The sequence below is a fragment of the Protopterus annectens genome, chromosome 17.part0 (assembly GCF_019279795.1).
Source record: "Protopterus annectens isolate FY-2018-M chromosome 17.part0, PAN1.0, whole genome shotgun sequence".
In the NCBI taxonomy this organism is placed as follows: domain Eukaryota; kingdom Metazoa; phylum Chordata; order Ceratodontiformes; family Protopteridae; genus Protopterus; species Protopterus annectens.
This window is the reverse complement of record NC_056751.1, coordinates 423,225,287-423,241,664: the sequence shown is the minus strand read 5'-3', so window position 1 is coordinate 423,241,664 and position 16,378 is coordinate 423,225,287. Positions and strand designations below refer to the sequence as shown.

Here is a 16,378-nt window from a genome sequence, read left to right as displayed (position 1 = left end):
TTATGAATTCTGTTGTGATGCTTGTCATGTAAACTTTACCATACTGGTCATACTACATTTTTTTATTTTTTAAACACCTTTATAAGACATAGGCACATACTAATAGAAAGGAAAACAAATCATATTAACATTTTTTTCATTTATATACATTATATATGTTTTCTTTCTATATAACAACTGATCCAGTGTTCTGTTTTTGTCTGTTCAAACTTATGAATTTTCAGATTCAGTGGGATCTGACCTCTGCGCTGATCTCGAAGTACTATCTCCTCCCACACCCATAATTGCCTAGGCTGTACTTCAAATCCTCAGATTTCATTTGCGGCTCAGATGTTTCTTACTTGCAGAGAGCTGTCAACGATCCAAGTAGTATTTTCATATAGTTACACTCCTGTCCTACCATGATAGTTTTCCCCTAAAATAAATATATATATATATATATATATATATATATATATATATATATATATACACACACACACACACACACACACACACACACATTAAATTGTTTTGGCTAATTTTATTGGTAAAATAGTTTGGTAGTTTACTTATGATAAGTTAAAGCCTTTATCTGCTATTTTGTCAATACATAGTATTAAGTTTAACATAATGGTGTTTATTGTAATAGTGTTAAGTGTTCTTTAGTGTGTGCTTGTTGTCTTAGCATCATTAGTGTTACAAACATGTTGGAATCAACAGGATTTAAAAAATGCTTGGAATGTGTATACAAATTACCTCTTCAGGGCCCACACTCCAAATGTGTCTATTGCCTTGGTGCTGCTCACTTACACATAGAATGTCAGTCATGTACTGCATTCAGTTCTAGATCCCCCCCCAGGCCAGAAGGGACAAATTGGTGTTAAAGGGGCTCCTCCCAGCACAGATAATGGCTACCCCTTCATCTTCCTCTCCTTTGAAGAAAGAAAAGTCAAAGGCCCAAGAAAAAGAAAATAGGAGAGAAAAGGAAAGAAGCAAGTTTCCTTCAAAATCAGCTAAGAGGAGGTCTCCAGAACTGACAAAGTTGGCCGGTCCAGATCCTTATGTACCTGGAAGATCAGATCTGACTGCCCCCCTCAGGCCTGATCTCTGCCTCGTAGAACCAATCACCCATTCTTCAAGAAAAAAGATATTCTCAATCTTCAGTAGCATCTTCCACTCAATCATCAAGAAGCCTCACAGAACTTGATGTCAATAGGATGAGGAAATATCCGAGAATACAGATGCAGTTTGTGGTTATCCAGACATCTTCCTTGGGAAGTTACAGAGAGTTGATCATCTCACACCTCCTATACATCAGAACGCACCAATCTAACCTTTGGCTTATGTTTTACTGGAATTGGTTAGAACCATAACACATTTGTTGGCACCAGATGATCTTGAGTCTTAGACACTGACTGTATCCCTATGTCTCTCAACTCTGATACCATTGGATCAAGATGAGACTTGGAGCTAAAGCTTCGGAGCCAAACTCCGAGGGAGTGAGTTTGATTCTGAGATTCTCTGAGTCATCCCTTGCAACTTTGGCCATGGACAGTTAGATCTGCTTCAGGGCTGGGGCTCGTTGACACTGAAGTTTCTCTCCGTCTTCAGAGCAGAGGGGATCATTGGCTCCAATAGCAGCTTTGGCCTTGGAAGCCTTTGAAAGGGTTTTGGCAATTTCCAAAGACAAGGTAGCTTCAACCAGTTCAGTTCCACTCAAACCCCATCTGCATTCTGTTTCTTCACCTGTTTATCTGGTCATGCAGGGACAGTTGACACCAAGAGTTTTTGCCGAAGTCTGCTTCATCAGCTCCCTGCTTGAGTCTGGCCTTCCTACTGCACCTCCAAAAGGTGTTCACAGAAACCAGATATGCAAGAGGAAGCACCTACACTCATCACCAGAGTCTTTCACTTAGGATGCTGACTTAGAGGAAGGAGAGTGTTCCTTTTGCTCTCTCTCTAATGATGTATCATTTGGTGACATCCTAGAGTGATGAAACAGAGAGAGGGGGGATGAGCATCCCAAGACCCTTCTCCAGATGAATAAGTGTTCTTGAAAGCCTTTAGTTCCGGACCAACATCTTCCTGCTTAATAACTCCTGTTGATCCACTTACTGATCTAACGGTTCAATGGGCATGGAAGCTCCCTGACATGGTGGAGCCCATACCAAAGAAAGATGACCACATATTATCTGCACCAACAGACAGGAAACACTATAATAAGGGTCCACCTGTAGATGATACGGTGGTAGCAGTAGCCACAAAGAAAGAGCTATCAGAAAAAAGCTCATCTGTCCTTCAACTAATAGAGAGACTAGGGCAATGGATAGATTTGGAAAGTGAGCCCATGCATCAGCGACTTCTGTCCTTAGATTACTGAACTATGTAGTCCATTTAAAAAGGTTCCAGAGAGATTTGACTAAAGAGATCACAAAGTCCTTATCGAGGGTTTTGCCTGCAGATGTTCAGTAAACAATCGGCTCACAGCTTTCCACCCTTCAGTCCTGCTCCAGTGTGGGCATGTTTATGCTCTCTAATGCAGCTGATGGTATGGCCAGAGCAGTAGGCACTGGCATTACCATGTGCCACCATGCCTGGATATGGAAAGCTTTAAGTCATCCTTTTTTTAATGACCCCTTATAATGGTTCCACCTTATTTGGACTGAAAGTAACAGATACATTCACCAGGAGTCAGGAAGATGTTAAGACTCTCTCTGCAGTGGAAGTATGCCTCTCCATCCACAAAGTACATCACAGAGTACTTTCCAGGACTCTCAAGGTGACACATTACTTGTGGGCATTCGAGTTAGGGAATTTATGCCCACAGGTATTGCACTTTTTGAAACCAGTAGTCTTGGCCATTGCTACCAGGGAAGAAAAACTGCCTAAAGGGGAAGAAAAGCAATTTTTTTTTGTTTTTTAGAGAAAAGAAAGATATAAAGAAATAAAACTACCAGCAAAGGTAGTGAAAGAGTACTTAGGTTCATAGAGTACTTAGGTTCATGTTTATGCTCTATAATGCAGCTGATGGTATGGCCAGAGCAGTAGGCACTGGCATTACCATGTGCCACCATGCCTGGATATGGAAAGCTTTAAGAGTACAAATGAATGAGTTCAAGTTAAAAGGAAGGAAAAATACCAACAATGGTAGTTTGGAGAGCTACTGACAAATATCTAGCTAAAAATAAGATCATAAACTTTTAAATATTATAATAAGTTTTTTTAGATGCAACTCGCACAAAAGGGTAGAAACTACTCCAAAAGCTCGAGATCAACAGGGTCTGCGTCTGAAGCTGAATGACAGCAAATGAGATCTGAGATGTATTAGGTTGACAGGGCATTGTGGGCAATAGGAGGATCTTGAGAGTTTTGGGATCTGAAGATCTGGTAGAAGCGGCCAAGTCAGAGCTGAGTCTGATCCAAACCAATCAGTTGAGGAAGAATGAAAATGGGCAACACAGATGGAACATTATGGTGAGTACATAACTTTTTTTCTGCAGGCCATTCTCCAAGAAAACCTTTCAATGTCATCGCTCATCAATGGTTGCCCGACTGCTGCACACTGGAGGTAGTCAGGTGGGTGTCTTTCTTTGCATCCTCAAGCCTGGGAAACAATAACATTAAATTCATGGGTGCAAGAATAGTATCCAGAGGTTGTTCAATTCCCTGTTCCCTCCCACTACAGAAAAGTAAGAAAGTCCAGAATGTTTCATCCAGTCGGTGGGACTTAGCAGCCATAGATATTTCAAAACTGCTAGGAAAAAAGTGTAATCCAGCCAGTCTCCCATGACCAATTAGAATCCAGAGTCTATTCAAGATTCTTTTTAGTACCAAAGAAGACTGGGGACCTCAGACCCATTTTGAATCTCAGTCACCTAAACCAATTTGTAAGACGGACAAAATTCTGGACGATCATAGTTCAGTCTATTTTCTCTCTCGTGAGGAAGGATGATTGAATGTGGTCTGTAGATCTCCAGGATGCCTACTGTCTTATCAAAATAGCAAAGCACTCCAGGAAAATTCTCTGCTTCCGTCATTTCCAATTCAGAGTGCTGCCATTTGGTCTCACCACAGCCCCTCAGGGTGTCCACCAATGTCATTGCAATAGTAGCTGTGCACCTGCACATACTAGGGGTCCAAGTCTTCCCATATCTTGACGATTGGCTCCTCACTGCCTCCACCGATCATCTTATCACACACCAGGATCCAAGTACTCCCCCTGCTTCTGAATTTAGGAAGCTCCATAAACCTACCAGAATGTCAATTTACTCATCATGCAGCACTGTCATCAAAATGAATTCTATGTTTCTTGGGTCTCATAGCATCCACAATGTTATTGGTTTCATTAGACATATGTTTCATGAGAGTACTGCAATGGACCTTAGCAGTATAGTGGTCTCTGTCCACACACCCTCTATGTTCAAAAATTCGGATTATGCAGGACTGCAAAAAACACACAACCTGTTGGATAACATCTCTGTCTGTGACCAAGGAACATCCTTTCCAGAAGAATTGGCCTATCACAACAGTGATCACAGGCATATCCTTTTTGGGTGGGTGGGGGACATTTTGAAGAGAAGGTGGTCCACAATACATGGTTGACAGCAGAGGCCAACTTTCACATCATTGCCTTGGAGCTTAGAGCAGTCCTGCTAACATTGCAGGCATTTCAGGACTTCCTTCCCAAGAGTACGATCTCCATACAGACTGGCAACATGACTGTAGTATGGTACATCAGCAAACAGGAAGGAATCTGATCATACCCATTATGTCAAGAAACCATGGTGGGCAATGTCTTCTCATCATTTTCTGATAGCAATACACATCCCAGGATCCTCCGGTGTACTGGCAGTCAAACTGAGCATGACAATGCTGATACCCCACAAGTGGTCCCTCAATCCAACAGTGACATGAAAAATTTTCAGTCGCTGGGGCCAACCTTACTGCAGCCTATTTGCCTCCTATCTGAACAACAAATGTAGCAGGTGTCTTGCCCTGATCCCTACACAGGGAGAGTCACTGTAGGATGCTGTAGTCCACATTTGGCTTCTGGGTCTCATGTATGCTTTCCCCTCTACCTCTGATGAACAAATTCATGCAGAATCCAAGAGGGTACAAAGCCAGAATAATCCTCATTGTCCCCTCTTGGCCATTAAAGACTTGGTTTCCATTCCTGTGTCCTCTACTAGTACATCCTTCATGGGTGTTGGATCAATATCCAGATCTATTAACTCACCCCTTTGGATTGCCTCCTGTGGATCAGAAACCCCTGAAATTAGCCGCATGGTTCCTCCAATTTTAACTATAGCCACAGACACCAGACTTTCCCCAGCAGTAGTCAATATTCTTTCCACATCACAGAAATCATCAAGAAGAACAGTTTACTATATTAAATCCGAGCATTTTCCAAAGGTCTGGACCCCTTGTCAGCACCAGTTCCTTCAATACTTAAATTTTTGTCTGATCTTTTTGACAAAGGTTCCAGCTTCACAACTGTTAAGGTACAATTTGCTGCAATTTCCAGTTTTCATGTATGACACAATGATATGTCCATGGCATCTCTTAAAATCTCAAAAGCCTTCCTCAGAGGTTACCCTGCTATTAAGACCGCCCGTTCAAAATCCATCTCCACCATGGGACATTACTCTTATGTTGCAAGCCTTAACCCAGTCTCCCTTTGAACCCGCTTCCACTTCAGACGTAAAATTTCTCATATGGAAAACAATTTTCCTGGGCACAGTAAAGTCAGCCAGATGTATCTCGGAACTACAAGCCCTCTCATCGAAGCTCCCTTTTCTAGTTTATCACAAGGACAAACTTTCACTCAGAACTAATGCATCCTTTAGCCCTAAGATGGCATCCAATGCTAATTTAAGTCAATCTGTACACTTTCCTGTTTTCTTTCCCAAGTACTGTAGTAAAGAAGAATGCTTATTACATGTTAGATATTCACAGACAACACAGATTCTATATCCAGAGGACAAAATATATTTGAAAGAATGACCAGTTGTTCATTTCTTTTACCAAACCAAAACTGGGAAAGTCTGTTTCCAAAGTAACTTTATCCAGATGGCTCTCTGTATTTCTTTTGTGTATCATAAGAACAATTGACCTTTACCACATAAACCAAAAGCACATTTAACCAGAGAGCAGTCTTTTCTTCAACAGAGGTTTATCCATAGATGACATCTGTGCTGTGACCACATAGTCAGTGTTGCACACCTTTGTGTTTCACTATGTTGGTTGTACGGTCCAGATTACAGTCATCTTTTGGCTCCAACACACTCAGCAATGTCCTTCCTTGATTACCACCCAGATTGATAGCTTATATTATGCCCATAGGTTTGAATGGATGAAAATAAACAACACTGAATATTGTTACTGAGCTTGCAGAAAGTTTGACATTTTATTGCAAATGTACATATACAAACCAATTTCCATTTCATTGATGGAGGGGGATAAAGCTTTGAATATGACCCAGGTGATCTGAATGATCACCTGCTGGAGCTGTTGGAAGAGGACTGTAGAGGAGTGGGTGGTATGTAGGAGGTTTGTGCATGAGGTTCATTATTAGTGGTAGAATTGCTGATGCAGAACAGGGATCACATGGATGTTCTCACTTAAAAGTGGGTGGAGACATTTGATCATATCACACGGGAAGGCATGGATAAGCACTGCGAAGGCCATTCCACACTAACTCTGTGGACACCAATAAGCATGAGCAGTGGGACAACAGGGCTTAAGCAGAATGCCATGTTTCAGTGCAAAGATGACAGCTCCACTTCAAGTTCAACTGATCCTTACCCGCAAGGCTGAGGAGAAATGATTAGTTGGGAGTAAGAATTGATGGTCATTAGAGTAATGGAGCAAAAAGAACACACACACACACCCTGCTCTAATGGCGCTGATTTCATTCTGTTACTTGTCCATACTATCACTGTAGTATGTGCCTGTGTTCCCCTCTACGTGTTACAGATTTGTTAATGTTCTTGAACTAGGTCTACATTAGTTGTTAAAATGCAAACATTCCATGGAGAGCATTCTGAGATATTATTTGGCATATTACTTAGTCATTTGGAAAATGCAACATCAGCTAATGGTTCAAATGACAGAAAACCCATTTTCTTCAGACATGCTTACTGGGAAAGTAAGATAGTGAACCATTGCTGATATGTAAACTATTATTTATCTTGACAGAAGACAGTGAAACCCTCTCCCAAAAATGCTTTTTTTCAGCCATTTTAGGTCTTCTTTAATGATAGAGAACTTGTATAGTGAAGTAATTGTTACTTATCTTGTGTAGTATGAAAGTAACAGTAGGGTGGGTTGTTCAAATTTCTCTGTTCTTCCATCTAGTGCTCCATGGTAGAGTCTCATCTTTCAGATGTGATCACTGTCAATACAGACGTTTCAGGAAACATCATTGGCATTTCCATAGTAACTATCCCCGGATCCTGCAGTGGGGCAGAGATTGAAGATGTGGACCTAGAGTTGTACAACACCACAGTACATCTGCTGCAACCTGTACAGGCTGCTGTGTAAGTAATCTTGGTCCTTCACTGAAGGTTCATGTTTCATTATGTAATAACCTATAGTAACTGTTCTGCAATCCTGCAATGTGTGTTCCGGTTAGTCCTAATTGCATTTTTTTTCCACAGAGCCATTGAGTTTAATAAATTTAGGTAATTCTCATTTTCTTAAAATGTATGCTGTTTTTAAGAGATAGTACAGTTTAAAATTACTAGGTAAATCTTATAAGTATTTTTTTATGAGAGACATCTTCTGCGTTATTTGCAATGGCATTAACTGGGCTTTCAATATTTTAGTATGTTGCTTCTTTTAACAGATTATATAAAATGAATTAACACAAGTGATTCTGACAAGTGTGTATAACATTCTGTCCATAAACAAATGAAATAAGTAATATGCGATGTCTTACGTTTTCTTTCATCGCCTGCTGCTGACTTCTGGACATAAGTAATGAAATAACTTTTGCATAACTCTTGCCTCCTGAAACTTGATGTACCATTCATTTGTACTGCAGAAAGCTTGCCAATCAACACACCATGATTCCAGTCAAAAAAGTAATCCAAAAAGGGAAACAACGCTGAATTCCACTAGAAAAATATTTAATATTATTAAGCCACAACTCAATGTAGCTTTTCGTCGGCGCTCCTACACCAACTTCATCCGAAATTTTAAATCTCGCGCCACTACCGTGACGAGCTTTAATGTGTTTAAAAACAGGACATGTGGTCAACACTCCCTCCTACATCAACTTCTAAAAAGCAATTCGCCCTAAAAGCATTTAATACGTTTACCATATCCCTATTTCTTTTAAACTGACTATTATAACTTAATACATTTAATAAACCTATGATGTTCTTAAAGGCAGTCAAGTTGTGGCAGATTCCCTAGTTGAAAGCTTTAACACCTCAACTGAATTCTTGAATTTTACTTCGAGTTTTTCAAAGCAAAGGATCGCCTATTTGGATGTGGAATTATTCAAGGATACTGTGCAGGGCTGTTTTTTAGCCAGAATTCATCGGAAGCCAACTTTCTCTAACTCCTATTTACATTTTAATAGTGATCACCCTCTCCACCAAAAGAAATCGATAGTTAAAGGCCAACTGGGCAGGGCCGCCAGAATGGTGTCGAGGGAGAGTGACTTTCAAGAGGAGTTTTTTCTAACAGAGGCTACCCGGAGAGCCTCATTGTCGAATTGTGCAATGAGGTATGCACTAAGAGGGAAAATGGCTTATTCCTCCCTATTTTGGGTCATCCTATGGTAGATTCAATTTCACCTTCCCAGGCTAACCATACTAGTGGCATTTATTCTTGTAGTTTCATCACTACTTTTAATTCGGATGCCAGAGAAATAGTTTTGATTATCATGAAGAATTGGTGTTTGCAGCCTGTAGATAATTTAGGCCACTCTGTTAGGTTCTTATCCTAAAGTGACTTTTAGGAGAGGGCCTAATATCAAGAACATTTTGGAAATGAAAGCTAAGAGCCCTTTATCTAGATCAGGTACGTTCAAATGCAATATGTGCAAGTATTGCAGGTTCGTCAAAGCAGGTACCTATTTCACAATTAGGGATACCAAACCCCAGATTAAGGGGAGATTCAATTGTTCAAATAATCACGTGGTTTATCTGGCCAAATGTTCGGTGTGTCCTGTATTTTATATCGGCAAGACGGACAGGAGGTTACAGGAGCGTCTATACGAGCATTTATATGCCATCAAGAAAGAAAAGACGGAAAATGTTTTGGCGAAGCACATCAAGGAGAACCCTGACCACGAGTTCACCTTTATGGTCATAGACCAATTAACTTTGGACAATAGGGGGGGTCCTGAATCTTTGAAGTTGGAATTTAAGGAGTTGATGTGGCAGGTAAAATTAGAAGCCCATCACCCTCCTGGTCTAAATAGTATGCTATCTATCAATAATGTCTTAAAACTGAGAAGCTTGGATAGGTAAGACATGCCTTTATTATGATGATTACCATGGGGGTTATTTAATAACCACTATTTTAAGTCATGTTTGGTGGTATGTAATTTGGAGAATATATATCAAACAAGTTAAAATGCCCTAATTATAGGATTTATTCATTTTTTGTAACTGAATGATTGTTTTATATGATTGTGATTAGTTATTATTATTATCATCACTTTTTGTTCTTAGCACATTATTTTAAGTTCTATTAGAGTAACTCACGGCTTATTTATGTCAGCCGTTTATTTGTCGGCTAGGACATCATAGGTTTATTAAATGTAATAGTGTCTTTTTTATTAAGTTATAGTAGTCTGTTTAATAGAAATAGGGATATGATAAACGTATTAAATGCTTTTAGGGCGAATTGCTTTTTAGAAGTTGATGTAGGAGGGAGTGTTGACCACATGTCCTGTTTTTAAACATTAAAGCTGGTCACGGTAGTGGTGCGAGATTTAAAATTTCTGATGAAGTTGGTGTAGGAGCGCCGACGAAAAGCTACATTGAGTTGTGGCTTAATAATAAATATTTTTCTAGTGGAATTCAGCATTGTTTCCCTTTTTGGATTACTTTTTTGACTGGAATCGTGGTGTGTTGATTGGCAAGCTTTCTGCAGTAGTTTGTCTTGTCGTTGTTGGAGTTACCATTCATTTGTAGTAGAATTTTATTAGAGAAATCTATTAATCAAATAATGGTCAGCTGCAACTCCAGTCTTCTCTTGCAAAAATAAGTTGAGAATCTGAGGGTGCCAGAGAGCCCAACCAAGATAGTTGGTTAGGCTCAAAACTTTGGACAAAGGATCAAGAAAAAAAGTAATGAATCTACTAGTTCCAGCTGAAAAAACAAGAATAATCACAGAATGGAAGACAAGGAGAAAAGAGAGCAATAATTGGCAGACCTTTTAAAGCAGCTTCACAGGAAGAATAGCTTTGTAAACTGTTCCAAAAGCTGATGACAATTGCTGACGATGTAGGCCTAATGAGGGAAACAATAGGTAGTCCATTAAAAAGAAATGAGCAAGCTGATTTAAATAATCCAGGACTTGAAAGAGAACAGAGCAGCACTGAAATCAGAGGCTCAGAACACAGTACAAGGCTGACAGAAGTAAAAAAAAAAAAAGGGCAAACAGGAAAACTGGATCACTTAGAAAATGGATCTAGAAGAAGCTAAAGATAATAGCAGTATAAGAGCAAATCCTGGATACAGAACAGGAAAAATAATTGCTGGAAATAGGATTTCAGTTAGCAAGATCAGAAGAGCCAGTAATGGAAATAATATTGCAGAGAGTTGGTAGAGTGGGAGGTGAAAGAGGAGAGCAGCCAAGAATCACATTAGCATGCCTGCACAACTATAAACTTAAAGTAGAAATTATTAGACAATCCAGGCCACTAAAACTGATGCCCTTTATTGTGTATGTGTGTGTAAACCTGGTGGAGAATTATTCTGATCAATTACATAAACTAAAAAAAGGATTGCTGACTTGTTGAGACCACTGAAAGCCCATGAAATTCCTGCACAGATTAATTACTCTCTGGAATCTTAACTGTAGTATGGAGGGGAAACAGACACAGGTTCCGCAAAGAGGGAGAAACACTTACTTTCTTACTGAAATGATGCCCAGTAGAAGCTGAAGCAGCAGACACAAAGAAATAAATTTAAATGTCATACCACGAATGGTACCTAAGAAGGGTCAGAGAGGAGGTAGATTTACAATGGTCTTGGAGAACATCTGATGTAAATGTACCTGGGGGGGTTGAAAAATAGAGGAGGTAAACAAAAGCACACAGAGTGATAGCAACAAGATATGTGGAGCACTAGACCCTGGGCATAGCAGACTACAGAAATGGATAAAAGAACACAGAAAACAGGAGAAATAAAAGGGAAGTGCACAAGAAAGATATGTCAAGAATAGAAAGTTGGTCAAAGCAGAAATCCAGCAGAACTGAAGAGTCCAGTGGTGATCGCAACAAAAGCAGGGACAGAGATCCAAGGAGCAGAAAAAGAAAAAACATCAAAGAGGAGGCTCAGATGCCCATTGCTAGACACCAGTGGGCCTGAGCAGGCTGGACTTGGTCAAAGGATGGCTGAAGAAAAGTGAAATGGAGCAGTGGCAGGAAAATTGAGCCAGAAGAGGAGATCAAAAGGAGGGAAGCTATCAAGAACTGGACAGCCTGGTCACACAAGGAGATAGGAGAGAAGAAATGAGAGACAATGCAAAAGAAAATTCTATGGTGTGCAGGCACTGGATCATGACTGTGCATCAAAAAAACTATGAAATTAAAGTAACAAAAGGGGGGTAAATGAGACTAAAATAACTAATGGGATCTATGAACATGGGGCACTATGAATATATGGTTACCACTTAAAATATCTAAAACTCATTTGACTGAAAAGTTTGTGGGCGTGTAAAAAAGACTGATTACACAAATGACTGAAGTCTCATTTATGCAGTGTAGGTAAGTCTGAGGGTGCAGAAGAATGATTTAAAAGGTTATAACTGTTAGTGTATATGTGTAAGTGTTCATGGTAAGATAAGGGGAGAGATTTACTGATGATCACCATATTGATCACTGCTATGGTAGCCTTAGCTATATGTGTTATATCCTGCATAGGATATAACAGCTGGTCAGCTTCCAAAGCTTCAGGCCACTTTCCATGTGCCCAAACTGTCAGGCAGCTCAAGATGAGCTGACTGAAAAGACAGTTGTGGGCACTAACCCCTTCAGAGCTTTCTTGCCACCTAAGAGTATTCACCTCTGAGGCTTTTGAGGATCGACAGTCATCTTGTGCTGTTCCTTTGCTGAGCAGGTAGGTTCCCTTTGAGGGAACCTTCCATTTAAAAAAATGTTTAATAATACAGCTGATGTTGTTACTCTTCTTTCCATTCATCACTGATAGGTTCGGTTCCGAGCCCTCGGAACCAAGTCGGCCTTTTTACCAAGCTCGCACCAACCAAAAAAACTCTCAAGCTAAGTCTCTACCCAGAATACCCTGTTATGATAAAATAAAGTAAACTGCTGGCTCATAGTTCATCCACAAAACAATTTATTCAAAACGGACAGTGTAGTAAGCGCTTTTGTCTTACTGTAGTAAGTGAAACTTCCTCAGACAAGGAACAAATTAATTATCTAGCCTCTCTCTCTCTTTCGGCTTTTCCCAGTTAGGGGTCGCCACAGCGGATCACCTTGTCCCCTCATGATTGGCAGTGGAGTTTTTACAGTGAAGAGATGCCAGCCCGGCGCCCAACCTTCCACAGAAGGCACACGCACGCACTCACTACTCACGCACTAGGGCCAATTTTAGCATGTCCAATCCACTTGCAGCATGTCTTTGGGGATGTGGGATGAAACTGGAGCACCCGGAGGAACCCCACACGACCACAGGGAGGACATGCAGACTCCACACAGAAGACACCCCAGCCGAAGATCGAACCAGAGAGCCTCTTGCTGTGAGTCGACAACGCTAACCGCTGCACCACCGAGACCGTCCTAAATTAATTATCTAGACTGTATTTCATTAAATGCATTATAGTAAAACCAATAAATTAGTATAGTAATGAAATAAAAAATGCTCATTGAAGAAAGTGGACTTCGCGAAAACAAATATGTTGGATATGGTCTATTACTGAAATTTTCCGAACTCGTGGAAAATTAGATTAAATGCCTATAATGCACCAGGCTTAAATAAGAGCTTTTTAGCTTGTATATTAAAATTAGAGTATTCAGAGATGAATAAGCTTACACAGTGCTAATAAGTGTTATGACCAATTAAAAGTTTTAACATTTTAATATATTCAAAAAATGCTTTGTAGAAAATAAATTATTTATAATTATATATATTTATTTGTTTACATATTCATACTGCTTAAGATGCTTATCCGTAAATAGGGTTAGTATAACTTTTCCAGTTTGAATTATGTGTTTTAATATCATGTGATTATTAATTATGTATATATAGGTAGATAATTAATTTGGTCCTTGTCTGAGGAAGTTTTACTTACTAGAGTAAGACGAAAGCGCTTACTACACTGTTCATTTTGAATAAATTGTTTTGTGGATGAACTATGAGCCAGCAGTTTATTTTATCATTACAGTTTGGAAGCTTCCACAAGTTTGTCTTCTCCCTGTTACCTCAGATCTCGTTGGCTGCATAGCCGTAAAGCCACGTTTCAGACGAACTCTCAGCCAAGTGGAACTTTATTTGATTTTTGTGTGGAAAACTTTTGATATCTTCATATTTTCTTAAGTGATTAGTATTTCCAGTATCTTTTCTTCTGTCTAACCTTGTCTTTTCCTCTCTGTTGTAGCCATTGTTACCACTGGTAAACTTTCAAGTACCATTGTTGGTACGGCCTTCCCTCCCTTACCCTTGTGGTATATCTTCAATACCATAGTTGGTATTGTCTTTCCTCTCTAACCTATTAGCTTTGGCTCTTAGTAAGGTGTTTTCTTTTTTTCTTTACATATCAGTGTGTTGCTATATTTGTGACTTTGTTCTAGTTGGATTATACAGTTGGCCTGTGATGTCTTTCTATCAAGATGTCTGATAAGAAGGGTACTTCAGGTTTTAAGCATTGTGCTTCATGTAATGGCAAGTAACCTAATAGTGATTCTCATGATGACTGTATTTACTGTTTGGGAGTGTCCCACCTTTTGGTGCAGCATCCATGTGACATTTGTCAGAGTTTCAGTCAACACACTCTTCTTCTTTCGGCTTTTCCCGGTTAGGGGTTGCCACAGTGGAACTCCGGTCCGCTAATGATTGGCAGTAGATTTTTTATGGGTGGCGAGGTGCCAGCTCGATGCCCAACCTTCAACGAAAGCATGTCCATTCTACGCATGTCTTTTGAACGCCACTCGACCATGGTGAGGACATGCAGACTCCACACAGAAGGCGCTCCAGCCGAGAATCGAACAGGAGAACCTCTTGCTGTGAGGCAACAATGCTACCGCGGCATGAGCACAAAAACAAACTGATCCTGAAGAGGTTACTTAAGACTCCCTTCTCATAGGCCATTTCTGCGATGGAGGTCTCAACCCCTCCTACTAAGGACAAAAAGAGATCCCACAATGCTGCTCTTTCTTCACCATCCAGTGATCAGAGCAAGCCTGAGAAATCAAAGGTCCCAAAGTTATATTTGGAGCATAAATCTGTCTCTATGGCTCCATCTTCCTCAGCTCTGAGCATCTCAAAACCTTCAATACCGGCACCAGTTTTGACACTGGTCCTGCCTCTGGCACTGATCATAGACCTTACTAAGCCTATTTCAACTTCGGCACCTGTGGCCACTTCGGCTGAGGGCACACCTTCGACTACTTCATTAGTTACCATTTTGGAACAAACTGTTTTGGCTCAGAGTGCCAATTCAGCACCGAGCATTGTACTGACTTCACTGGCTTTGACCCCTTTACTTCCTGTATCGAAACTAGAAACTTCGGTGCTGGCAGACCTTGCACCATGGACCCAATACTCCCCTTCTGTAGATAGTTTGTGGGCCAAGCCTATAACCCTTTCATTGACCATCCTGACTCCCTGTCCGGAGTATCCACTAGATCCACCAGGAGCCTGTCGGAACATGACGTGGTGCGTCTTGTGGACCAGCTGTTAGTCAGGGAGATCCCTACACTTTCCAAGACCCATCCACTTGCAGGACTTGGGTTGACTTATCCATAGACTCCATCTTACACACTTCCTTCAACCATCTCAGTTCTGAAGCATTCTGCTCTGACATCCTTCTTGGAACCCATCACCTCAGCACCTAGGGTGTATCTCACTCCAGCTCCAAGTTTGTCCCTTTGGTTTTCGGTTCCCTCTGAACTGGTCCTTCCTTAAACTAGGGATTGGGGGACAGGCACTTCAGCCCAGGGTATGGAGCTGTCTTTCTCCTCGGTTTCATCCTCTGCACCAATAGCCTCGTCCGCGCCAATCCTGCTTGAGGCTACACCCATGGGGGTGGGTTCAGCTGAGTGGTGTGTGACTCCGGTCCCGAGGTTGTCTTTTTCGGTTATGGGCTCCCATCCCTCTTCGGGTGGAACTGCCTTCCGCACGGTAGAGAGGGCTTTTGCTTCTGGCAGCACTCCTTTGATGTCAGAACCCCAGTTTTCACCCCTTGAGCTACAGCTGTCACAGATCACCCCCCTGTGACACTGGGCAGAGAAGCCGCAGGATACCCCAGTTCAGGGTACCCACTCTTCCGAGTCCTCCTCAGAGACTCCCACGAAGGAACCCCCTCAAAAGAAGACATGCAAGAGAAAGCATATGGACTCACCCGAGGAGTCCTTAATGGAAGACATCGACTACGATGATGGTGAAGGGTCCCCATGGTCACCTCCTGATGATGTCTCCTTCAGAGACATCCTGGAAATGTTAAAGCAGAGAGGTGACTGGAAGCCCTCCAACCCTTCATCTGAGGAGTCCGTGTTCCTGCAGGCTTTTCACGCCCGGCATTCTACCTCTTGGGTGACCCCGCCTGCTGACGAGCTCGTCGTGCAGTATGCTTGGAAGAACCCTGATTCCACTGAGGTGATCCCTTGGAGATCAGACAATTATTTCCCCTCCCGAGGACAACCCGCATTGGTCCAAAGGGTTACCAGTTGATGCCATGGTGGTGACAGCAGCCACAAAGAAGGACTTGCCTGAGGAAAGCCCCATTGTTCACCTGCCTAACAGGAAGTCCTGGGTGGTGGACAGAATTGGGATGCATGTTTTTGCACCAGGGACCTTTGCTATATGGTCCCTGAATTATTTGCCACATTTTCCGAGGCTCCAGAGGGACTTGATCCGCTTGCAGGACAGTTGTCTGACTAGGTCAAGGACAAAGTGGCCTCGCAGCTTGCAACCCTGGAATCCATATCCATCTTGTCCATGAAGTTGCTGTCGCATACAACCGAAGGGGGGGCTGG

The 16,378-nt window shown here is 41.3% G+C and overlaps 1 protein-coding gene across 2 annotated transcripts in view; it reads left to right on the top strand.

Moving 5' to 3' along the window:
- EMC10 (ER membrane protein complex subunit 10) overlaps positions 1–16,378 on the top strand; it is a 1,014,047-nt gene that overhangs the window by 512,524 nt on the left and 485,145 nt on the right. For both annotated transcript variants that reach the window (XM_044059486.1, XM_044059487.1), the window contains exon 5: positions 7,339–7,520. In XM_044059486.1, the coding sequence (XP_043915421.1) occupies positions 7,339–7,520 (182 nt within the window). The remainder of the gene's footprint in view (positions 1–7,338; positions 7,521–16,378) is intronic.